The sequence below is a fragment of the Nicotiana sylvestris genome, chromosome 1 (assembly GCF_000393655.2).
Source record: "Nicotiana sylvestris chromosome 1, ASM39365v2, whole genome shotgun sequence".
Taxonomy (NCBI): Eukaryota; Viridiplantae; Streptophyta; class Magnoliopsida; order Solanales; family Solanaceae; genus Nicotiana; species Nicotiana sylvestris.
This window is the reverse complement of record NC_091057.1, coordinates 133,656,946-133,682,658: the sequence shown is the minus strand read 5'-3', so window position 1 is coordinate 133,682,658 and position 25,713 is coordinate 133,656,946. Positions and strand designations below refer to the sequence as shown.

The 25,713-nt window shown below is 36.1% G+C and overlaps 4 protein-coding genes across 5 annotated transcripts; 2 read left to right on the top strand and 2 right to left on the bottom strand.

Moving 5' to 3' along the window:
- Positions 1-738: 738 nt before the first annotated feature.
- Positions 739-4,033, top strand: LOC104249808 (iron-sulfur assembly protein IscA-like 2, mitochondrial). The gene is made up of 4 exons (XM_009806302.2): positions 739-1,154; positions 1,596-1,720; positions 2,037-2,145; positions 3,221-4,033. The coding sequence occupies exons 1-4, from the start codon at positions 993-995 to the stop codon at positions 3,284-3,286; spliced, it is 462 nt and encodes a 153-aa protein (XP_009804604.1). The 5' UTR covers positions 739-992; the 3' UTR covers positions 3,287-4,033.
- Positions 4,034-5,866: 1,833 nt separating this feature from the next.
- LOC104249809 (peptide chain release factor PrfB2, chloroplastic) lies at positions 5,867-11,214 on the top strand. Of its 2 annotated transcripts, XM_009806303.2 has the most exons (7): positions 5,867-6,288; positions 7,111-7,323; positions 9,193-9,294; positions 9,545-9,682; positions 10,042-10,346; positions 10,453-10,606; positions 10,695-11,214. In XM_009806303.2, the coding sequence occupies exons 1-7, from the start codon at positions 5,890-5,892 to the stop codon at positions 10,821-10,823; spliced, it is 1,440 nt and encodes a 479-aa protein (XP_009804605.1). In that variant the 5' UTR covers positions 5,867-5,889; the 3' UTR covers positions 10,824-11,214. The 2 variants fall into 2 exon arrangements, with proteins under 2 accessions (XP_009804605.1, XP_009804607.1); XM_009806305.2 differs by lacking the exon at positions 10,453-10,606.
- A 606-nt stretch (positions 11,215-11,820) lies between these two features.
- LOC104249810 (ribosomal RNA small subunit methyltransferase) lies at positions 11,821-13,919 on the bottom strand. The gene is made up of 2 exons (XM_009806307.2): positions 13,514-13,919; positions 11,821-12,757 (listed from the first exon to the last, which is right to left on the bottom strand). Exons 1-2 carry the CDS (start codon positions 13,835-13,837, stop codon positions 12,017-12,019), a joined length of 1,065 nt encoding a protein of 354 aa, XP_009804609.1. The 5' UTR covers positions 13,838-13,919; the 3' UTR covers positions 11,821-12,016.
- A 1,063-nt stretch (positions 13,920-14,982) lies between these two features.
- Positions 14,983-17,308, bottom strand: LOC138874621 (uncharacterized). Its single transcript, XM_070153393.1, has 4 exons — positions 16,988-17,308; positions 16,380-16,895; positions 15,887-16,102; positions 14,983-15,429 (listed from the first exon to the last, which is right to left on the bottom strand). The coding sequence occupies exons 1-4, from the start codon at positions 17,306-17,308 to the stop codon at positions 14,983-14,985; spliced, it is 1,500 nt and encodes a 499-aa protein (XP_070009494.1).
- Positions 17,309-25,713: the final 8,405 nt, after the last annotated feature.

Genomic DNA, 25,713 nt, shown 5'->3' with positions numbered 1-25,713 from the left:
AAATTTATAATAGAAGAAACTAATACAGAAAGAGGGGAATTAGAGATAGTGTGAGAGAATTTATACTTTTAATTAATTTAAACATAAAATAAAAATAATAAATAAACATACTCAAAAAGTATTATTGATAAAAAATTTCTCTCTCTCTCTCTCTCTAATATATATATATATATATATATATATATATATATATATATATATATATTAATAAATAGAGAAAAAATTCGATTGAATAATACAAAAATATAAAAATATTATTAGGATATTTGTACTTAATATAAGGATATTATATATATATAACATAAAATAAAAATTATTAAAAATATTGGTAGATGTTTTGCAAAAATAATAAAAGGCTTATCTCTTTTAGTTTTAATAAATTAAAAATTATAATTTAGTAAAAAAATATTACATTATTTAATAAAAACTAATCAACTATGTAGTAGAAAAAAATGTATGAAAATAGGGAATAAAGATAATATGAGAATATTTATACTTTAAATCAATTAAATATAACAAAAGTACATAAATAGTACTCAAAATATTTATTGACAAATTTAGACAATTAAAAATTTAAACAATATAACATAAATTTATACATATTTTGTTATATTTATGCACACTACATTACAAAATCAAATAGCAACTAAATTTTATTAAAATAATATTAAATTATATTATAATTTCATAAGACTGATACTCTATCAAAATATCGGCGCACCGGGGATTTTAACATTAGTTCAATAATCACGCCGCATCAAGCAATATTTGGCATCCAAGCGTTGATAAGTGCTATTTATTGAAGGTACGTGTCGGGCACAAGTCGTAAGCGGGGCTCCAGATCCATTTCATTCAATTGAGTCGGGTACAAGAAAGAAAGTTTCCAACACAACTTGTCATCTTCAACTCGTCGACGAATCCCATATCATTTCTTCCAGAAACATCGAAGAGTTTGACAATCTCATCTTCTGTAGATGAAAAAGTTGTAGGCTATGGCATCGTCGTCCAGTTCTCTGATTCGTCGAATTGTTCCTTTTTTCACAACTCGGATTCGCCAAAATTACCGCCTTTTGAATTCATCTGCTTCTTCTGCTCTATCCCAACCCCAAGTCGAAGCTCTCGATTCCGTCTTAATGACCGAGAGCTGCGTTCGTGTAAGTTTAATATCTCTCTCTAGTCCGTTATGATTGATTTTATTTGGGATAGAATTTTTGTCGCTATATCTTTCCGTATGTGCATTTGTAATAGAATTTTTCCAAGGATTTTATGCTGTCTATTTTTGAAGCATCATGAGACTTGAACCCTTTTTGTTTAATCAGCTAAAATTTTGTTTAGTTGCTTTATGAAAGATTGTTAATTTCCAAGTGAGTAGCTCCAAACTCCATTTGTGAAAGGGATTTTCTTGAAATGGGGATTTTTTTTTGGTTCTGGAAATCGTGATACATACGACTATGTGAGAGCATAATCAGTTAGACGACAAGATTCAAGCTTTTATACTATTTTATAAGGTTTGATGTAGAGATTAGGTGTCTGAATTGCTTGTAAAATTAAGTTGAGACAATTCACTGACTTAGTCCTTTTACATGTCTGAGCAGAGGATGAAAGAGTTGCAAGCTGGCGAACATAAAGAGAAGATGCTTCGTTTGAGTGTTGAAGCTGGTGGTTGTTCGGGGTTTCAGTATGAATTCTCTCTAGATGATAAGACCAATTCTGATGACAGGTTTGCTGACGTTTTGTACTTTTTGTCAGCCTATTCAATTTTCGAGCATTATATTATCCTTGCATTAGTTTTAGAGGGCCCTATTTGTCTTTACTTAGTTGTCTTAAAACTAATTATCGAGTATAATTGATTGATTGCTGAATCATGTTCTAGGTGGTCATAAGAAAATTTTGCAGTATGAATTCGGCATCCTACTCCCGGCCTTCCCACCCTGCAAAGCCACTTAAAATGCACTTTAGTATCATATGTTACTAGTATTAAGATTTGTCAGTATGTTGTTTATGTTGCCATCTTATTCATTTCTTATTCTTCATAGAATATTTGAGCGCGACGGAGTTAAATTGGTCGTGGATAATGTATCATATGATTTCGTCAAAGGTGCAACTGTTGATTATGTTGAGGAGCTGATTCGCTCTGCTTTTCAGGTCTGTAAATGTAGCTTCCATGACCTTCATTATTGGTATTTTCTTGCATGTCACATACACATGCATATTGGTGTTCTAGATTAATAGCACGACAGATGTTGCTATTCTCTTTTTCAATTACTGTTTGTCAATGAAGCAAGAACTAGGACAGGTCATTAGCTTAAGCGCAAAAACACTTGCCATTCTCAAGTATGATTGTACCACTGACCAATTTATTAGCCTGGGTTAGAAAATAGAAGTTTTACCTTCAAGTAGTTTATCTAGAAACTAAAGGTGTCTAACTCATATAGACCAGAATTTTTATTTTGAAAATGCATGAATTTTTGTTCAACATTTAACTGCTTTTGGAGTATGGAAAAGATCACTTTAGACTTGAAGCAGTTTTTTGTGTCTTCTATCTTGTCATGTATGGAACAAGGAAGTTAGTTAATACTTCAAAAGGTTATCTTGCACCACATACTGTATTGAAACTGTGGTTGCTTCCTCTAGACACCCCCCATGTTCTCCCTAGTGCCCTCAACTGAAAATGTGAAAAGAATAACACATTATGTTGTAAAAAAAAACTGTATTTGAAAGGCGCAACTACGATAAGTAGATGGATGCTAGAAATAATGGACTTGTGCTAAAATTATTTATCAACAAACAAAAGTCTATATTTTTGCAAAACACAGGTAAAATGACTCGGACCATATGTTTTACTATTGTGTCAGACCCCCTTGATTGAACTTTTGGTATACCTTCTAAAGGGGAATATGGTGTTAGTGCTTGGATGTTATTTTGGAGGAAAACAGTTGAAAAGCTTCTTAGATTTGACAAAATTGCAAGCCTGCAAGTTTTCTGGTGTTATCAGAGCTATAGGGAAATAAAAACCACATGGTCTTAGAAGATTTCATATGAGGGTGTGGTAGTGTATTACAGGAATTTATACCGTTATCCTAATGTTCACATTGCTCCAAGAATTTTCATCCGTTAAAGTTTGATATATCTTTTATCTGGCACTAGGACCATTTCATTTTCTGTTTGTTACTATCGGGTTTTCATTTTACCTCTTTCGTGCATGTCTTATTTTCTGCAGGTGTCTACCAATCCTAGTGCAGTGGGTGGGTGCAGTTGTAAAAGTTCATTTATGGTGAAGCAGTAAAATGACACTTCAGTAACATTCAGCCAAATAATCGGATGAGCAGGACATGGTTTTCTGCAGCCATATGGCACTTTTATATTAATCCTTCTGGTGTCTAATATCTATTCATCATATACTTCTACCTTTTGTGGTAGCAAGACCTGCATTATGAGGCATTTTTCCGAATTTGTGCTCAAGAGATCATAGGTTCTTTATTGTACATGTCAATTCTTTTGTCTTGCTGGAGCTAGTTGGATGGCAGAATGTAATATTTAAACTAGGCAGACAGACAGGCTGTTGTATTTTAGGCAATAATTCCAGTTGAAGAGATGCTATTCAGTTTTGGCTGTAGACATTTGACAAGGAATCTTGAAGTGAAGACGCTTCAATCAGAACACATCTTACTCGCGGCATTCCCTATAGCTATTGTTATGAAGGCCCTGAGAGCATGTGGTAGAAGCATATTAGATAGTGTCGCAATCCACTATGGTAGAAAAGTTTGATCAAGCAAAGCTTTGCTTACTTTATTTTTCTGTATGATGCTTGAAATCTATGCTCATGTTGATGGAACAATGCTCAGGTGATGGTCTAAAAGTGGTACCAAAGATTGGGGGAAATGCCAATATGAAGGAGCTACTTACACCAAAGCTAGTAATTGTTGTCAAAAATGTTACATTTCACACCACTATTATCTGTCGATAGTGTCTTAAGTTTTTCTACTTAACGGTTCTATTATCATCAATGAGCACCCACTTAGTTTTTCTCTTATGTCTCTTCCTAACGACATTTATAGCATATCAAATTTTAAAGACTTGAGCCTCGTTTATGGCGAGTAGAAATATAATTTGAGAATATTGTATTAAGCATTGTTTAGATAGGATCTAGTAGCAGGTAGATCAAATCTGATAATAGAGGATAATTGACTTAGAATAAAATTGCAAATCTTCCTCAAATTACTTTTAGTGCAAAGTTTATAATGTAAAAGTACTTTAGTAAGGTTTATTTTACAGTTAGCCAAATATATCAAACTAAACTTTTAAGGAATTTTTATCTCCTATAGCAAAGGTTGATATCTTATTTATTTTAAGTAAATACCTTTTTAAAAAATTATATTTCATAGCTACCTTTTGATTTTTATAGCCAAATATCTATTTATGGTTACCTCATACCCTTAAGCCATAAAATATTCTTAATTAATTGCACTAACCTTATAGCCTCGTATTGGTTGGCCTAAGTCAGAATCCTATGGAGAAGGTCTTGTTCACCCGCTTCTCGAGCGTATGTTTATCCCTTCACTCCCAAGTCATTCAAGGGCTTGTTTGTATAATCATGGGTTCTTTATCCCTATGGAGCGTATTGTTTAGGTCTCTCATTCTTTCAGATGGAGGTTCGAAATCAAAGCAACGACCATCAGAATCAAGCCCCAGAGAGAAAGATGGAGCTTCAAAATTTGAGGTAAATTGAGGGAAATCTGAAAGGAAATCATGAAGATCCACCCTATTCTGATTGTCGTTGCTTTGGCGTCGGTCGAGTACGATTTTTCGCATGATTTTATATCACAAGTCATCTTTACTAAGCCGCGCATCTTCATTAAATCATAAGGAATTTCTTTCTTTTTTGTGCCAAATTTTGAGAGTTTCGAGTCAGAATCGCGGCCCTCTCGACGAGACGATATTAGGGTTGTTCTTGAAGAAAGACGACAGAGTTTGAGGATGAGCAACTTGAAGAGTCTGTTACCTTTTTTTTCATTGTATTTCAATGTATCTCGCTGTATTTCTATGTATTTTATTGTATTCACTATCTTTGTTTTTCATTGTATTTCAATGTATCTCGCTGTATTCCATGTATTTCATTGTATTCACTGTCTCGCTGTATTCCATGAATGTATTCATATATTTCTTTAAGTAATATAATTTATGTATGCAGATGTATATATGTATTCAAATGTATCTGCAGTATGTATTCATATGTTTTTGCACTATAGATGAATCTCGAATTTTATTGGTTGAAAACATAAACACCCACGAACGATATCAACAGAAAAGGGAAGGATTAGAAACTCGATTGCTCTATTTTGTTGTATTTGGGAAAAATATTCAGCATATTTCGCGTCAAATACAGATTATGGGTGATGTAATTGAGTTAGTTGAGTTATATTAGGAGTCTATTGTGTTAATTGATTCACTTTTCGTTTAAAAATAGCTGAATAGACCACAGTTTGCGCTATTTGCGTTACTGTATTCACAATTACGTATCGTGAATACAATCGAATACAATAATTGTCTAGCTGAAATCCCCTGTTTCACGCCGAGTTTTGCTACTGTATTCATGAATACTGTAGCTTAAATATATCGAATACACTCTAACAAAATGAAAACATATCTATAGAAAGTAATATAGTAAATGATAGGTACAACTAGTTAATAATCACTGAACAATAGTGGTTTGTGAAAATTTTCCAAAGGCAAAGCTTACTCCATCTATGGACGGGCCTCAAAAAACCTTTTTTTTTTAAAAAAAGAAGTACGACGTCGTATAGTTTCGTCTTTTGAAATCTGAATTACTACCTTAAACCCTCGCCTAAACCTCTGGTTCCTCAAATCGATTACAGAAAGAAGAAAAAGATGTCATTTTTACTATTGAAAACATTAGGAAAAAGATCAAAGCAGCTCTCTCGAATCCCTACACGCAAATTTTCTTGCCCTTTTTCTTCCCTTTCTTCTAATAATTCCTCCTCCAATAATAGCTTCTCAATTTTTAATTCTTGGTACAATTCATTTAACAGAAGAAATAAAGGGTTCTCTTCAATTTTGAAGGGAAGTCCAAAACCCCCATTTGTTTCTACATGGGGTGTTCGGTTTTTGAGCTCCGAGGCTGTTGTTGAGCCCACTACTACAGATGGGCTAACTGTTGAGGGAATTATAGCTAAAAATTGGAATATAATTGATGAGAGTGAGAATGATTGGAAGAGCCATGCTTCTTCCATTGCTCAGTCCATTCATCTTATCAAGAAACGCCTCAAGGTTTCTTTATCTATCTTTAATTGCATTTTGAAGTAGCTGTTTTTTTTTCTTTTTTTTTTGGGCTTTACTTAATTTTGATGGACCACATTTCTAAAAAGTTGTGATCTTTATGCTTATATTAAAATAAGAAGAGGAGAAAAACTTTTGATATTTATGACAAAGTTGTGATCTTTATGCTTATATTTTAATAAGAAGAGGAGAAAAACTTGTGATATTTATGACAAAGTTTTGATTTTTATGGTTTATTTATTCTGTTTGAAAGACGGGACAGTTTGCTTACCAATACTTCCACAATAGGGTGAATTTTCGTGCGGGGGTTGTTGGTGGGGTGGTGGTGGTGGTGGTGGTGTGTCTGTGTGTCTGGTTGGTGATGGACATGGAGAGAACAGTGGTGCTACCACGATAATAGTATCTGCACCGATGTAAGCTTGCTATAGTTGGTCTCAAGCCCAGATACAATAGCTTCAGAGTAAGCTTGCTATAGTTAGAGTAAGTTGACCGCAAAAATAATCAAACCTTCATTAATCCTCATGACATTAATATTGTTAATTGATATATAGTAGCTTCAGAGTTATGGCAGGATACGAGAAGGATGTAAAAGAATGATCTTGTTACTGTAAACGCAATAATAGTAACTGATAACTAGCATAACTAGTCTGACAAGAAATTCTTGTTGTACTTGCGAATGTGTAGGAGTGTGTTACTTTATCTTTAGATTTAGATAATAATTTCTCTGAAATAATATATTACATGGCTCCCTTGGAGAATCTTTTATTTTTAATAATGAGTTTAAGTCTTTTTTTTGTCTTCTCCCATTTATAGTGGAAAAGGCTAATGGATAGGCTTGAAGTGCTGTCAGCTCAAACCAATAAGGCAGATCTATGGGATGACCCTGTCCATGCCGGGAAAATCAGCCGTGAACATGGTTCTTTAATGAAAAAAATGGAGGATGTTATGGCAATTGAACAAGAGTTGGTTGAGCATATTGACATGATAAAGCTTGCCCGAGAAGAGAATGATCCAGAGTTGGAATCGGTGAGCTTTAAAACTTTTTTTTGCAAGGAATCTAATCCACTACTCCATGTTCCTGTTTTACTCTATCCACGTGTTTCAGTTTAGTTTACAATGGTGCAAATCTCTAACCCCGATTCTTCCTCTTAAGTTCAGTTTATTCAGGCAGATCATTGAAGTTTATCAGTACTTTCATTTAAATAGCTATTAGTTTTGATCCTAGGGGTTCCACTTAATTTGTAGTTACACCTTTTTTTTAAGGCCAAATACATAAGCAAGCACCTAAACTTGACACCGTTTTTCACCTAGACACTTAAAGTTAGGCCCGTTCCTATTAGGTACTCGAACTACCTCCCAAGTGTGTGTATTTAACACAGATCGCTGACATGTCATATTGTGTGAACAATACTTCTCTTGAGCGCGTGAAGAGCTAAAGAAAATTTTAGTTTAAATTTTAACTTTTAGCTATTCTTCATCAAAAATCCACCACGGCCACTCCTTAAAATCTCCAATTCCATTTTTTACAGAATATCCAGGGGAACAAGTGCAAAGAATCACTCTTTAAGAATTTCCTTGAGCTTACTCTCAAATTTTCTTGGTCATGGTGCTGTCAATGCTTTCATTATCAACTGGAATCACCAGCGAGATTTTTCCATCAAACTCGATGGTTATCTGATTTGATTTTTGAAGGAGCGTGTAATTTTTAAGGTGTTTCCGAAATGAGGAAATAAGGAAGGAAGAAAAGGAGAGAGATTGCCGGAGGTGGCATTACAGGATCGTCGGAGAATAAATTTCCAGCCAAGATCGAGGTTTTCTGGAGGTCGCTGTTAGTCGGAATTTTTTTTTGCTGCTCGCTCACTACTGCTGGTTCTTCTCTGATTGTAAAAGCCTTTTATAGTGGGTTTTTAAATTTGTCTATTGAAATCAATGAGAGATGGATGTGCTAAGGTTATAACTGATTGAAGATTTTTGTTTCTGGTGGGTATGTGAAATGGTGGTAGTGGTGATTCTCTGTGGGGGTTTTGGTGGTCTGACAAAGATAGTGAAGGAAGAAGAATTGGGATGCAACGGGGGTTTGCTGCTGGGAGGGAAATTTCAGTGACAATATTTTTTTTTTCTAATAGGAATGGGCCTAACTTTAAGTGCCAAGTTTAGGTGCCTGCTTATGTATTTGGCCTTTCTTTAAATACTTTATTTGTAACTTTAACTAACAATCTAGTTCTTAGTGATGAATATGCAAGTACGAACAGCCCAATTCCTGCTTGGTATAATAAATAAAGAAATAAATAAGTGAAATCGTAACTCATCTTCCGGGTAAAACTGATTGCTTGGTCCTTCTCTAAAAAATAAAAAATAAAAGATTGCTTTGTTTGACCAAAGTGAAATTAGGAGGAGTTGCTTTTTGTTTGTTTTTTCCTTCCAGGAATCGGTAAGGAATGGTTATACTATAAAGTAAGGTTATGTTCTGTACAACTTGTGCTATATTATATGTGAGAGTTTTGAATCTGACTTGCAAGTATCAACAGCTCAATCCCTGCTTGGTAGAATTAATAAATAAATAAAGAAAGAAACTGCTGAATTTGCAACTCCATCTTCTGTATAAGACTGACTACTTGGTTTGACGGTTAATGTACTTGTGAGCAGTTGAAATTTTTCGTTTTCTTTTTCTTCCAGGAATAGCTATGGAAGAAGTTGTATAAAGAAGTGAAAGTTAGGTTCTACATACCTTCTTGTGTTATATTTTATATGATAAAACATTTCTTTTCCTTTCAAGAAAGTGAGTATTCTGGGATACTCCTATTCATTATGGTATCTGCATCCTGGATCAATCTTGTGAGAAACTCTATTGTCACTCCACATTTCTACCTATTTTATTAGTCCTTTTGATTGCAGGAATCAGTGAAAGCTCTATTAAGGATTAGAAGGAACGTGAAAGAAAAAGAGCTCGAAGCTTTATTATCTGGGGAGCATGATTATTGCTCTTGTTTTATAGAGGTTAGTTCCTCTGAAGCTCGGATCGTGTTTTTAGAATAGTCAAAACATGGTTTTACTGATACATGTATCTTTTTGTTTGGAGAACCTTTTCTCTACCTGATCTTTGATTGTGTACTTATCTCCCCTTGTCACATCTTAATCCCAGAAAGCTTACTTAGGACATGTCATAGCAAAAAGCTACTCAAGTTGTTGATTTCTACAATCATGTTTTCTAAAATAGATACTCACCATCTTGTTATTTCCCCTATAGGTGCAAGCTGGAGCTGGCGGTACTGAGAGCATGGATTGGGCTTCAATGGTCATGCAGATGTACAAATTGTGGGCTCAACGTAAAGGATATGGTGTTTCTGTTGTGGACGAAATGCCTGGTGAGATTGCAGGAATCAAGGTCTAGGTTCTTACCATATTTTCTTCTTTTGCTTGAAAATTCTGTAGCTATTAAGACGTATAAAGAGTAAAATTTGTGAATCTTGAACACTCTCTAGCTATTTAAACAAGTGTTACTTTTAGTACATTCCATCGGGAGAACTCAGTTTGACCTTGAAGCATACCAGACTTCATTAAGTATAGCATCAATGTGTGTTTAAAATGGGGTTGTGAATTTTCATAGGTTCTATCGATCGAAATAAATGATCATGGGTTCTAATTTAACCTGGAATTAGGAAGTTTTCCTCTTAAATTTCCATCATGGCACTAGTTAGCTATGTATTATTGCTCCGCTGACTTCTGCTAAGTCTTGCTTATCAGCGTGCAACAATCAAAGTTGATGGTGAAAATGCTTTTGGATATGCCAAATCAGAGGTAGGAGTGCATCGTCTAGTACGCATCTCACCATTTGACAGCGCAAAGAGAAGGCATACTTCCTTTGCCGCAGTTGCTGTTATTCCAATTCTCGGGGATGGATCTACCCGTGTTCAGATCAATGAATCTGATCTTCGAATTGATCGTTTTCGATCAGGAGGGGCTGGTGGTCAGAGTGTTAACAAAACTGAGAGTGCTGTCAGGATAACTCATATTCCCACAGGCATTACTGCCTCTTGTCAGAATGAAAGGTAAGCATCCATTCTGGTGGAAAATGTATACGAAAGCTTCTCTCATTTCCATTGGAAAACAGAAGGACAGAAATGAAGTTTTTATTGCTCTTCGTTCAAACATTAGGTCACAGCATTTAAACAAGGCTTCTGCCATGGCTGTGCTTCAGTCACGCTTGGACCAACTTGAGATGGCACGGCAGGCTCAAGTGACTGCAGAACATACCCAGTCTCTCACTGAGATTAGCTGGGGCAACCAAATACGTTCTTATGTGCTCCATGTATGCTTTCGTACAGTTTAACCTTTCATTTTACCTGCATATCTATGGTTCATGTAGTCATCATAACTGCTCTGTATCATGTTTGCAGCCTTATCGCATGGTGAAAGATCTCCGGACAAATTATGAGGTTTCAGATCCTGATTCTGTGCTTGAAGGGGATATTGATGACTTCATTTTGAGCTTTCTTTCAACATCATTAGACAAGGATGAAGAATGACCTCTAACCTTAATTTTCCGGGAACATTGCCAGTCGATAGTGAAAATGGATAATATACACCAATCTCAGTTCACAAACTCCACTTTGTGACACCAAGAGGCCGCTTTACTGATGCCTTATAATTGCAAAGGAGGAGAAGCTCAAAGAAATGTTTTGGTCATAACACATCATTCCTGCTAGTTCATGGTAATAACATATGCTGGCTACTATTCTTTTGCCGAAGTTCCACCGTATGGATCACATCATTTATACGAAGTTGATGTAATAATATCTTTGCTTCAAGCTGGTACTCCTTGCTAGGAGACTGCTTTATTTCATCCTAACTATGTAATAACAGTGAAACTATATATATAAGAGCAGAACCTGTCAAACTGAGGTAGCGTACGAGTAACTGCGTGATCAATTGATTTTCTTCTTGAACCCTCCCATCCTCCCAGTACGGTACATAAATTCTACCCAAGCGACATTATGCCACTGAAATGTTAAGTTCAGCAGAAAACCACTGTTCTCAGCTCATGAATAAGATCTTGGTTGTCGTCAATTTCTAATCTGCCTCGGAAAATGCAGCTATCTGTTTAAGGGGTGAGTTTGTTCTGTTTGGCCAACTCTGGATCCACTTAGGTCTCCCTGCTTTCGCAATTTCATACTGGTTCTAACATCATACGTCAAAACTCGACAAGTAATATTTGGTCAGACAAAAATTAATTCAAACTAGATCAGCCTTTTCAATCTAAGATCAAAACATTGGAGAAAGCTATATCTATTCGGTTGGAAGTTCCTAACAGAACAAAAAATTACTTAACCATTAGGTATGGCACACTATATTGTAAATTCTGCTTCACGTATGTCACTATGATGACGGTAAATACAAAACCGAGAACTTCAGTTTATAACCATAGAGGCAGTAGCATGGTTCTTAACCAACAACGCAGAACAGGAAAAGGCGTTCAACATTGACTTTAATGGTGCAACAAGAGGCAAATCTTGAGAAAGTCCATATTGCAAAGAGGAGAGGATCTTCTAATTTCATTCAAAACCACCATATCGCAAAACAATAAGTCCAAATTATCTACAAATTTCAAGCTTTTAGAACATTATAACGGAAACAAAATTGAATCTCCATGAGGAGAAAGAGCACAAACATGCATGACCGGAAAGAAACAATAAGCTCATATAACTGGTTGCCCCTTCAATCAAGAAAAATGTATGCCAGCCTTGTTAAATAGAGAAAGTAGGTGCATGAAATCTGCTTGTGTGAGCTTGGAAGATCTCTTATCCTCATATTTGCCTTCCTTTAGCACTGCCAAAACTTTCTCTTTGAATTCAGATCTTTTAGCGTCACCATCATCCACCTCCATCTCGTCATCATCCTTCTCATCATCAGCATCCATACTCAAGTCTCCAAATGTCTCTCCCAAGGCGGATACATCCAACGCCATTTCCACATCCTCTGAAGGAACATTCTCAGCGAGTTGTAATGCTTGCAAAGTTCTATAGTTTTTTTCCAGTAAAGAGAGTACGGATTTTTGTCTAAAAATAGAACCTATAGTTTTGTTTTTCCGGTTGAAACAGATCCTGACCAAACCATCCCACTCCTTAAAATTGACAGGAGCAAGTGGTTTTCTAGGTTCAATTCTAACTACAGAAGAATCAACCTTCGGTGGTGGCCTGAAATTATTCTTTCCTACCTTGAGTAAGTGCGATACTCGAGCCAACAGCTGGGTGTTCACAGAAAGGCGGCAATAAAGAGTATCACCCGGTTGAGCAACAAGCCTCATAGCAAATTCTCTCTGGAACATTATTACTGCAGCTCTGAATAGAGGTCTATGAGCCAATAACTTGAAGGTAAGAGGAGATGATATTTGATATGGGATGTTAGCAACACAAATGTCGAAGTAAGGGAGATCACACTTGAGAACATCCCCTTGTATAACCTGCAGGCCAGAAGATAAGAAGATCAGAACAGCTTCGGCACCCCAATGTACACATATATGATGGGACATGCATTTAATTGAAAATAAGAACAATATACACATTATAGCTTCGCAAAAACTTCCACAAAATTCAGTTAACCAACAGAATTTAACTAGACAACTGATCTCTTTTTCAAATAATAAGGCAACTAGACAAGTGATATCTCAAAGCCACCAAGTACGGATGGAATTTGAATCTCATTTTTAAAAACAATTTGGGGTTAAAGTTAAGGCTGATGATTAAAAATTTAGTCAGCCTCAAATATACGGGTAGCTAAATTTTAAAAAATTTATACCCTCTACCCTACTACACCCGCAGTACATATAAGTATCCTCTTTTATACATTTACTCGACTAAAAAGAAATCTTAGCAATTACTTTTATATTTTATAATGCAGATAGAACCGCATCACCTAAATCTTGGGAGAACATGAAATGACTTTAACTTAAATTTGTGTTTTTATTTTGGTTTCTATTCTTAGTTTAATCATTAAAAGTGTTATTGGCCTGATTACACGTATAAGCCAATACAGCAAGGACGGAGCAGTCCAACTAGTGGGTGGAAAAATTGGATAATGGTTATGCTATACCTTAACAACACCCAATCCATTGTCATTCATCCTTTCTTTCAATTATGAGCTATTTCAACTGACACTTAAGGTCCTTTAAGCAATAAATATCTTACAGGAAAAAAACTGATGAAATAAAATAAGATACCTTGAGTCGGTTAGATAAAGGAGTACCCTGAAACCTTCGTTGCAATTCGAGAACCATACGAGGATCAAGCTCAACAGCAATAACTGACTTTCCGGCTTCTAGAAGCTTCTTAGTAAGATTACCGGTACCAGGACCAATTTCGAGGATGACATCCGTAGATTTAATTCCGGCTTTTTGGACAATAGAGTCAACCAATAGAGGATTTTTCAGAATGTGCTGACCCTTGGATTTGTGGAACGATATCCCTCCCTGGAAGTGAGGATTTGAGCCGCCGGCTGATGCACCACGGTGGGGCTTGTCTCTCCTCATCTTCCCTCCCGCCATGGCAATAGTGGTTGTGTGGGAAGAAGATTACCAGTTGGCGGTTGAATGCTATGTGCCACTAGGGTTTTGAGCTGAGGTCGTTCAAAAGGTTTTGAGTGAAGACTTCTTTGAAATGGTGTAATCTTTTGGGCTCACCGACCCGTCCTGTATTTGGGTCACGGCCCGTCGGTTCTAAGGCCTGCTAACTTGCAAAACTTTTTTAAAAAGGGATATTTTCGTTCCTATACCATATAGGAAAACTATATTACCAAATATATTCATAGTTTGCATATTACCCGCATGCTAATAGTATTTCTACAAAATATAGACAATTCATTAGATAAGAAATCATTATAGTTGTAGGTTTCCTTATTTAGGCGCGCAAATATTGGGGAATTAAATATTCTTCCAGATATTTTACAACGCAAATCACGTTCTGTTTTTACGATACATTGTGTTTCAACATTTTTTCTGATTTCACAAATCAAAAATGGCTAAATCTTCTATAATTCTTCTGCAACAAATGCAATTATGTCCAAAATCTCAATTATGCTACAACTGAATGGGAATTGGGATAGCTATGGGAGATTTAGAGAATTTCAGGTCGATGACATTGTAGTCGATGAGGATGCGAGTTATAGTCTATTGATTTCTACAATAGCACATCAATTAATGATTGATACATTCGAAAAAATTATAGAAATCAAATACAAAGCAAAAGGAAAAGAGAGCAGCAATTCCACCATTGACAGCCATTAAAAAGCTTTGAATTCGAATTTGGGTTTTCAAAAATCACTATTTGTTTGGATTGGGTATTGTTGAAAATAATTGGGAATATGGTTTGGAGTTTATATCTCAATTTTGAAGGGTTTTGGTGAAGATTAGACTTGGTTTTGGCTGAATTTCATATTGAAACTCGAAGAAGAAGAAAAAGAAGACATAACATACATTATACTGCAGAAATTGTAGAAAAATTATAGACTGTTGTTTATTTATTTTTCTTTTATTCATTTAACTATTGTTGAGGCATAACAGAGACATCCAAAATTCCATAAATGATCATACTTAGGTTTCTCTTGAAATAAAACCCCATATGGTGTCTTTCCTTTAAGAACACTAGAAGACATCCTATTAATAAGATGTGTGGCAGTTAGGGTAGATTCACCCTAATAGGACATATGTAGCTTGGATTGAAACATTAACCCTCTTGCAATCTCTAAAAGGTGTTTATGCTTCCTTTCAACAATTCCATTATGTTGAGGAGTTGCTACACAAGATAGTTGGTGTAGAATTCCTTCCGAAGCTAAGAAAGCTGCCTCTTGCATACCTTTTCCCAATTCTAATGCGTTGTTAGATCTTATCATTCTGACTTTCACATTGAATTGCCTTTCAATCATACACAGAAAAGATTTAAGCATTGGAAAAGCATTGCTTTTTGCACTTAATAAAAATGCCCATGTTCCTCTACTATAGTCATCTACTATAGTAAGGAAATATCTGAATCCATTATACGTATTTGACTTATAAGGTCCCCATGTATCTACATGTATAAGTTCAAATATATGCTTGGATTTTCTGCTACTGACAGAAAAAGGATTCCTGGTTTGCTTAGCCTTATGACAAACATACATATAAACTCAGAATTTAGCTTACAATGAAGAAAATCTAAATATTTTATTGCTGAAAATGGGAGGTGTCCTAATCTTATATGCCAAAGTTTAACATCAGGAATACCATTAACTTGAATTGCACTAGAAAAAGAAACAGACTCTGAAACATGATTTCTTTCTTTTGGAATTGAAAGTACATTACTACACCAAAAACTTCACCATACTAAGGCCCTAGTTCCAACAAGTGGAGACCCTCCCTAACTTTACCAAAAACTTGTGGACTCTTCATTAAAAGGACTTGCAATACACACCCAATAGATGTGAATAGGACATCATACTTGAACTGAACACAAAATCTATTAACTGATAATAAGTTATATTTGAAATTTGGAACATGTAACATATTGTTAAGAATATGACCTGGCAGAATAGAAATACTCCCTATATGAGTAACAATCACCTTGAAAGAATTAGGTAGACTGATATTCAAAGGTACAGGAAGTGGAGTTAGAAATATGAATGAATTAGGATCAAAACACATATACTCTGAGGTACCTGAATCAATGATCAAGGTGTCTGATTTTAGACTAGTAAACACTGAACCTGAGAATTTTAGAATAGTACCAGCAATTGTATTAGCATTGATTCCTGTATTTCCTACATGTGCTAACTTTTCCTGCTTATACATGTGCATCATTTATGCAATTTGTTCCTTGCTGAGTTGTTGTCCAAAATTACTATTGTTGAGCTCAGTGCTTTGTCCTGCTAAATTCTCGCGTTCCTCATGTGCTAGGATTGCATTTCCTTTAATTTGAGTCTGATAACCTTTGTGATTGGTGAACTCAAAATCTTCTGGAAATCCAATAATTCTATAGCAGTCCTCTTGTGTATGCCTTGTTTTTCCATAATAAGTACAAGACACATTAGGATTGTATTTCTTTTTCCCTTTAAACCTTTTGTTGAAGTTTAACAAACTTTTGCCCTAAGTTGTTGTATTTGGGTGATATGCCTGCTCCTCTTTGTGTTTGGCTTCTAAGTTTTTGATAATTCTTCCCTTGTCTTGTGATCATGAAAACTGCAAAATCAGCTAGAAGTTGTGCATTAGGCTGCTTGGCCTCTCCAACTGCCATGAATGATACTGATTCAGAATTAAAATGTGCATTTGCATAAACTTCTCTTTGATTTTCATCCTGCAAGAGAAGTGAATAAGCAACATCTATGCTAGGCAAAGGGTTCATCATGAGGATATTTCCTCTTGCTTGTGCATAGATGTCATTTATTCCCATTAGGAATTGGATCAATCTCTGATCTTCAAGAGACTTAGTCAACTTTGCCTTTCCTTCACAAACACAAACACATGAACAACATATGATAACATTTAAAACATCCAATTCATCCCACAGTCGTTTGATCTTAGTGAAGTATGCTGCAATGTCATTGTTTCCCTGTACTAAACCTATTAATTCCTTCTGCAGATGATAAAGCTTGGCTCCATTTGATCTCCCAAATCATTGCTCCAAACTGTCCCAAAGTTCTTTTGTAGTTTTGGAATATATCACACTGTCTGCAATATCTTTGAGAGAGCATTTAAAATTGAAGAGATGACTATGTCATTCACACAACTCCATTGTTCATGTTCTGGAGATTTCAGATCTGGAGATTGACATGCTCCATTGATGAAACCAAGTTTCTTCTTGGCTGACAAAGACAAGAGAATAGATCTCCTCCACCCTGGATATCCTATTCCATCAAATACAGTGTTAACTAGAGTCATTCCAGGTGAATCAAAGTTGTTGAGATGATAAGGGTGATTGACATCATAGCTGACCGGTTTTGCAGCATTGCTCGTATCACCAGTAGAGATGATGGTTGTTTCAGGCATTTTAGGTTACTGACTATGATGATGAATCTGATGTAAATGAATTTGATGATTGGACTGTTGGATCGAGCTTATTGCTCTGATACCATGTAAGAAATTGAAAGAGAAACTTGGTTGAGGAAAAACTTCCGTGTCTTCATTTCTTGCTCTTATACATGTTTATACTATACACTTACATATATATATATATATATTTATTCCCCCATGCTAACACACTAACTTTTGTCTCCTAATATTATAATCTTCTTACTAATCCCCATTAATTTATGTCCCTCATGCCCACTAATTGATGTTCCCTAACCCATTAATTTTGTCCCCCACTATCTAAGGACTTAACATGCACGACCAATTCACCCTTCTTCTTTAAGTGAATCTCTATGACTGTTAGAATTAGGACATGGTTTCTTCTTCCCAACAGGTTTAGTTTGATATATTAACTACGGATGAAAGAATCCAATTTTTTTCCATTTTGAGAATTTGGAATTTGGTAAGCCTTTAAATTCTGGTTGAACTCTGGGATCAAGAAACTGATAGAGAAAACTCAGGAAAAAGCTACTAAAGCAAATCTACAAATGCATTAGCATGAACTTTATTGGCAATTTCTTTGGTTTCTTCTAAATGATTTACTTGCATTTATTATTTTGTTACCCTTCCTCCTCTTCCCCGCTAAACTCCTCTGAACAAACATGCTAAAAATTGAACATATCATATAGGATAGAAAGCCTATTTATTGTTTAGGAGCCTAGTCCAGCTAGTACACACTTATCTTCTTGGTTTGGGTTCCCTATGATTGAGTGTTGTTGGTTATATTCATAAGAATTAAGATCTACTAATTTTCAAGTATTGCCTAGCATGTTCCGCTTAGGAATGCTTGACACTAATTGTTTTAAATGAATATTATAAAGAAACAAGATGCTTATTTGTGGTATTAGCTTTATTTAGAATCAGTCCACAGACTAACATATTAGTATATTTTTATTAATGAGTTTTACGACTGCTTTAATAGATGTTTGTTTTGTCTATCTTGTGAATTTCTATGTTTATAACACCGAAGAAAAAGCCCGGACCAGAAAGCAGTCAAACTCCACCCAAGGGTTGTTGTTTATACTTTCTTTCTTCCACTTATTAATGCTTTCGCTTGTTTGACACTATTGCAATCTGAATTTGCGATCAATATGGTTATGGAGAGCATAGGGATATGATTTAAGTATACCATCCTCAGCTTATGTTAATTTTACAACTGGACCTTACCTATGAAAGAGATAATTGTTAACATGGTTGATTCAAAAACGAATGGGAGGACGGTCTATGATTTGCGAATGGCTCCAACTTATCAAGGTATTTATTTTGATAATAAAACATACTTCACAAGAAGATCACAAACAACAACCTTATAATCGCTTATTACGTAGTGCAAACTTGTGTTTAATCATAATAAGAGGATGGATATATAAATTGGTTAGTTTTAGCTCTAAAGTTCTAAGATGATATCGTATTATAGACATCAGGTGCAATAGGTTCCTTATTTTCAAATTTTTGTTTAGATCTCTTGGTTCCATTCCATCTAGATATAAATAACGAGTATATTCTTTGTAAAACAAATGACTGGCGAGATTTAGGCATTTTAAAGTAAAAGTATGGTCAGTTTGTACTTCCTTTTACAACACTCTTGTTTAGTGATTATTATCACTGAATCACTAGATGTCACATGTGAGCTTTCTATGTATGCATTTATTTTTTTATATTTTTGGATAAACCACAATCGAGCTTTGGTACAGAGAAAATGCAGCTACGCGAAATCAGCTTTTGCATTTGGGCAGCATGGAGGCCACCTTTAGGTGGTTGGATAGCGCATATGATACTGCTTAGACTGTGACCAACCTTTGTATGTGTTTAACCAAAAAGTAAAATTTCGGGTAAAGCCTTAATTTAGAAGAACTCGAGTTACTGATAATCAAAGAATGAATAAAGGAAAGTGATTTTGTCAGCAATAAGATAATCAAAAGAAAACAAAGTAAACCAATATATTCAGATAGTCTTTCTTGTCCTTACAAATGATTCATTCTCTTCCTTTTATAACTATCTCCAAGTTATACATTATGCATTTGTCATAATAAGGCCATTATAGACAATTAAAGGCATTAAATGTTACGTTACATAATCATTGTGATTCAATACAGATTCCCTAACGTTTTTAATATTTAATGCTTATTAAATACTGTATTTGTCTCTTGTGCTGTCAGATTCATTCTCCTTGATTTTTGGATTAAATAGGTACGAGCGTTGAGTCTTCTGAATAACCACTCGTGCCTCTTCATGTGCCTCTGCTCGTATCTATTGCAACTCGTGTCTCTTTGCTAATCATCATCCTTTGACCAGCCTCTATGTCATGACACATCATCTTTCAATCACTTCAATATGTAAACTCAATTTTTCCCAATACAGATAGTCCCCCCACTTGCCATTTATTCATCAATTGAATATTTGGGAAGTGGAATTCATTAAAGCGGGAATTTTTGTCACCATTAATGCTATGACAAAATCGACGCTTCAATTATCACTTCCATTTAATGCTCTTCACAAGTGGCACCCTTTTACTGGTTCTGCAACTTTGCAGCGCTTTTTAGGGCTTTTTTCACAGCTTCACTAATCACGAAGCATTAGTTCTCATTATGACCTTTCCATCATTGTACCTTTTCCTTTGATGGTTGCTTCTCAGTATAAATATAGTTTTCTTCTTTGTCTTTATCACATAAAGTTCTATGAATATCTAATTCTCGAATCTTTGTTTGCTTCTTCCTCGTACTATCATGTCTTCATCGAACCCTAACCCTAAAAGGGTCCCCATAGTTGATAGCTTCCCTAGTGCCCCCAGTAGGAGTAGAAGAGGGGGTAGACTTCGTAATTTAGGATCTTCATCTCTGCGTGGTTCTTCTCTTCCTTCGTCTAGTTCCAGTCCTGCTTTTAGAACAAATGTTCTTTTTCTCAAAGATCTTCTTCTAAAGGAAAAGAACCCTTTGAGCCTGTTCGGGAACCCACGGTGGATGAAATGGTTCTTGCTGAACTATATTTCTATAATGATAGGGAGTCCTTGAGAAATCAAGTGTCCTCTTTAGATCGTGCTGATATCTATCCAACTCAGATCGCAGAAGGTCTAATTTCTCTAGTTCGTAATGACTGTCATTGGAGGGAGTCCTTGAGAAATAAAGTGTCCTCTTTAGATCGATGTTAACTTAAGTCAAATTGGCCCAATAGTATGGAGGGTTGTTGCTTGTTTGAGGTATTTGAGCAATATGGCCAGTGTGCCTTTTACTTTCTTCCATCTAATTCATCTTTACTCCCCCAGACTCTTTCGCAATGGTGTTTTTACACTAGTAGCAAGGAGCAAAAGAGTTATGGTTAGCCCCGAAGATGATAGAGACCGTGGCTGGTATGCCAGATTTTTTGCTGCCCCCACTGTTGGTTTAATGGGTGATGAGAACGTTCCCTTCCCTAAGAAGTGGAATTTTGCACGTGAGTCTTCTTTTCAGTAATTGTCTCGTACCTTTTTCCTCAGTTTGAAGATTATTATTCTAATGTTGCTTTTCTTTTCCAGCAACCATGGGAATCATTGAAGAAATTTCCAATTTCCGTGATTGGGTAGGAAAGTTTCTGAATATTGCCCAAGTGGAGAGTAGATCTTGGAAAAATCTCTCTCACCGCTTTGGTTGGAAAGTAAAAACTCATGGTAAGGAAAATTTTACTAAGAGTTTTTATTTAACTTCTCAGTGTCTTTTTCCTGAACTGATTTTAATCCTTCTTTCTATCAGGATTTGCAGTTCGAGGGATTAGTGCCGAGGCGATTGTGGCTTCTCGTATTTCTTTGGAAAGGGTCCAAGAAATAATTTTAGGCTCTTCATCGAAAAGAAAAGCCATTGATGACCGAGACTCCGAAGAAGGTGAAGACGGCAGTTCTTTGATAATAAGGTCATGGGCTCGTAGATGTATTATTTCCGATGATGAAGCCGAAGCATCCCCCCGTCGTTCTATTCCTCTTACCAAGTCTACTGAAGCCCCGGTAGTGATCCCTAATGATGTTGATGATGTTCCTGTTGCTGCTCATGATTCTGTTGAGCAGCGTTTTGACCGCGGGTTTGGTAGTGAAAGTTTAGGTCCAATTTCTGATGAAACACCCCTGGCTTCTTTTTCTACTCCCATTTCCGTGACTCCTTCCTTGCCGATCGTGGCTGTTTCCGTTCATCCCCAGGCTGTTTTTATTGCTTCTACTGTTCCTTCTTCAATAATTCCCCCTCCACCCGTTCATCATACTGAGGTTGGTTCCTCAAGTAGGAGTGGTGCTATGAGGTAAGTTACTATTGAAGTCCCCGCTAAGGGTAACCTTTTAAGTAAATCAGGTCAAGCTGACGTGTGGCTAAAGCCTTTAATTGGTCCTATTGAGAGAACTAAGCTAGACAACCATAGTTCTTTGACCTTGATGAATGACATAATGCATGCTTCTTTGAAAGTATTCCTTTCTTCAAACTTTTACTTTGCCATTTTTCTATCTTCAAGATTCTCATTTCTTTCTCTTTCCCTTTTTTAGGCCAACCTCATCGGCACGGAGATGATGAGAAGGGTTACTCTCTTAGAGCAGTTAGTGCGTGATTATCAATTGGAGGCGTATAATTGGAAGAAATAGTATAAAAGTCTTCAGATTGATGTGGAATTCTTAGAAGAAAGTAAGAGTACCTTGGAGCAGCAGGTGCGGGCCTTGACTTCGGAATTGGCAGTTGAAAAGGCTTCCTCAAGTCAAGCAGATGAGGAGAAGGCTCGTCTTGAAACCTCTTTTTCCGAGCAGCTTTCTAAGGCAAGTGAAGAGATCATAGAGTTGAAGGCTCTCTTGGCTGAGAAGGAAGCATATGCTGGTAAACTTGTGCAAAATTTGACCCAAACTCAGGAAGACCTCCGGGTTTCTTATGATAAGGTTTGTTCTTTAGAAAATTCCCACGCCTCTCTTCAAGCTTCTTATAAATCTGCCTTGGCTGAAAATGAAAAGTTAAAAAATGAAATTGTTGATTGGGAAAGATACTACGAGATCCTTGAAGATAAATCTGCCATTGAAGTGAGTTGGGCATTTTTGAATTCTCGCCGCGATACCCTTGTTGAAGCTAGCCAAGAGAATTTTAACTTGGAATCTGAGTTAGTCAAGATCAAAGAGACTATTGAGAAGGCTCAGCAAAACCAAGATTTTTCTACTCCCATAGCTGAAGCTTCTGAAAATGTTGAAATTGATACGGGTATCCCCACTCCTTCAAGCCAAGTTGAGCCCACTGCTATTGAGGTCCTTGCTTCAGTCCCTTCATCAAATCAGTGAAAAGTTTATTTGAACTCCTTTGTGTTGTGTTTTTTTTTCTTTTTGGTGAAATGTCATTATAAACCTTGATCTCATTTGAGGGTTTGTTTTGGAAACTTAAGTCCCTAGACCTTTTGTGGGGCAATATGTATAAACAATTTTTAGTTTATGACTAAGCTCATACTTAGTCTAAACTTTCTAATATTAAGAAGTTTACGTTACTATTTGAACTTCTGTTATGTTTATTCTTGCCTTTATTTCTAAGGACTTACTGAATAACTTGCATTTTTATTCTTCAAAAATGTTTCTGTTAACTTCATGAATACTTAAATTAATCATGAATTTTATAAAAGAGGGTCCTTTTATATTCGACACTTAATGAAGAAGACGTCTCAACTTCATAACGGTGTTAATATACGATAAAAGAAATAGGAATACACATGTTTCTTGAAATAACTTTGACAAGTTTTTATTTGAACTTTATCTAGTTTTGAATAACACTTTACATGTACTTGAATTACATCTATAACTTTCTCGTAACTGTTTTTCTTATAACAGATTTAAAAAAGAAAAATAGACACAAGGTTTTTATTTATAACCTGTTTCAGTACATTGCCTTTACCCTAACTATGGTAAAGTTTTTCTTTGGCCTTAGCTCGTGACTTTGCTCTGCATTTGACTCATTCAATGAGTGAACTTTTTAGGCTTGATCTTTGATTATTTCCCAATCTTCTTTGCCTTCTTTATACATATGCCTGTGTATATTATATAGTCCCAAGTGCTTGAGCGTTGAAGTATGAAGCCTCGAGCACTTGATTGTTCCTCTCATTTGGTCCTTTCCCTGAAAAGGAAAAACATACGGGACTTGGAGGTGCGATTATAGATGAAGACTGCTTAACCCGTTTGAATTTCTATCAGAATAATTGTAATCCTAGACTGGGAAGTTTAATTTATTCTACGTGCCTTGCAGGTCGTGACTCATCATTTAGTACGGGCTAGCTTTTTGTCTATCATCTAAAATCGTTAGTAAAATTTTAACAATTCAAAAATAGAATTTTAAAACATAGATACCTGACCGTGGGTATTCCTCAGAAATAGTATATCTTCAAGTGAACAGCATTCCAGTGCGAAGGTAGTATCTTGCCATCTATCATTTCCAGCTCGTATGCTCCTTTTCCTACAATATCATGAATCCTGTAGGGTCCTTCCCAGGTTGGACTCAATTTTCCCGCATTGACTGCCTTCGTAGATTGAGAAACCTTTTTGAGTACGAAGTCCCCAATCTTGAAGAATCTTAGGCGTGCTTTTCGATTGTAGTATCGTTCTATGACTTGCTTTTTTGCTGTCATTCTTATTAATGCAGCTTCTCTTTTTCCTTCAAGTAGATCAAGATTTATGTGCATTTCTTCGCCATTAGACTCTTCTGACACTTGTGTAAACCTTGCACTTGGCTCTCCTATCTCAACTGGAATTAAAGCTTCAGCTCCATAAAACAATGAAAATAGTGTTTCTCCCGTACTTGTTTTTGTTGTTGTGCGATATGCCCATAAAACAACAGGTAACAATTCTGGCCAATTACCTTTGGATTCCTCCAAACACTTCTTTAAATTGTTGATAATGATTTTGTTTGTTGACTCAGCTTGTCCATTACCCACCGGATGATAAGGTGTGGATGTAATCCTTTTGATCTGCCAACTTTGAAAAAACTCTGTAATTTGTGCGCCTATAAATTGAGGGGCATTATCACACACGATTTCCTTTGGCATACCGAATCGACATATGATATTTCGCCAAATGAAATCTCTAACTTCTTTTTCTTGCACCTGTTTGAATGCTCATGCTTCCACCCATTTAGTAAAATAGTCAGTAAGTACAAACAAGAATTTTACCTGTCCTTTTGCTTGTGGTAGCGGACCCATGATATCCATTTCCCATTTCATAAATGGCCACGGTGCAATGACCGGATGTAACAACTCCGCAGGTCTATGCATGTTATTACCATATCTTTGGCACTTATCACATTTAGCCACAAAATTTTCCACTTCTTCTTCCATTTTAGGCCAGTAATAACCTGCCTTAATCATGGTTCTTACCAGTGATCTTCCTCTGGCATGATTTCCACAATGCCCCTCGTGTATCTCTCTCATTACATATTCCGTCTATGAAGGCCCGAGGCATCTTGCTAAGGGTCCACCGAACATTTTTTGATAAAGATTACCTTGCTTTAAGCAATATCGAGCAGCCTTTTCCGAAGCGCATGAGCTTTTTTTCTTGTCTTTAGGGACGGTTCCATACTGCAAAAAAGCAACAATCTCGTTCCTCCAATCCCAGGTTAAGTTATTAAAATTTACCTTATTTTTGTCTGGATCGAGCACTGAATGAATCAAATGAATTACGGAAGCATTTTCATTGCTTGCCACATCTGCTGCAAATGCGAGATTGACTAGGGCGTCCACCTTGGCATTTTAATCTCTTGATATTTGCATAACTTTCCAGGTTTGGAATTGCCTGATCAGATCCCGTACCTTCTCTAAGTACTGCTACATCCGTGCTTCCCTGGCCGTATAATTCCCCAGCATTTGATTAACTACGAGCTGCGAATCGCTTTTGATCACAATCTTATTAATGCCGAGTTCTCGTGCTAGTTCTAAACCTGCAATCACAGCTTCGTACTCTGCCTCAATGTTAGTTATAGAATGACATTTAATGGCTTGTCGAATGGTTTCACCCGTAGGTGGTACCAAAACAATTCCCAAGCCTGCACCCTTCACATTAGAGGAACCATCAGTGAATAAGGTCCAAATTCCCGGATTAGAGTCATTGAACACTTGTAATTCTTTTTCTGCTTCCAATTGCATTCCTTGGCTAAAATCAGCTACAAAATTTGCTAACACTTGAGATTTTATCGCGGTTCTAGGCTAGTATGCGATGCCATATTTACTTAATTCTATAGCCCATTTGGCTAACCTACCTGACAAATCATGCTTTTGTAATATATTGCGTAATGGATATGCAGTTACTACATCGATATGATGACACTGAAAATAAGGCCTTAATTTTCTAGACGCCATGGTTA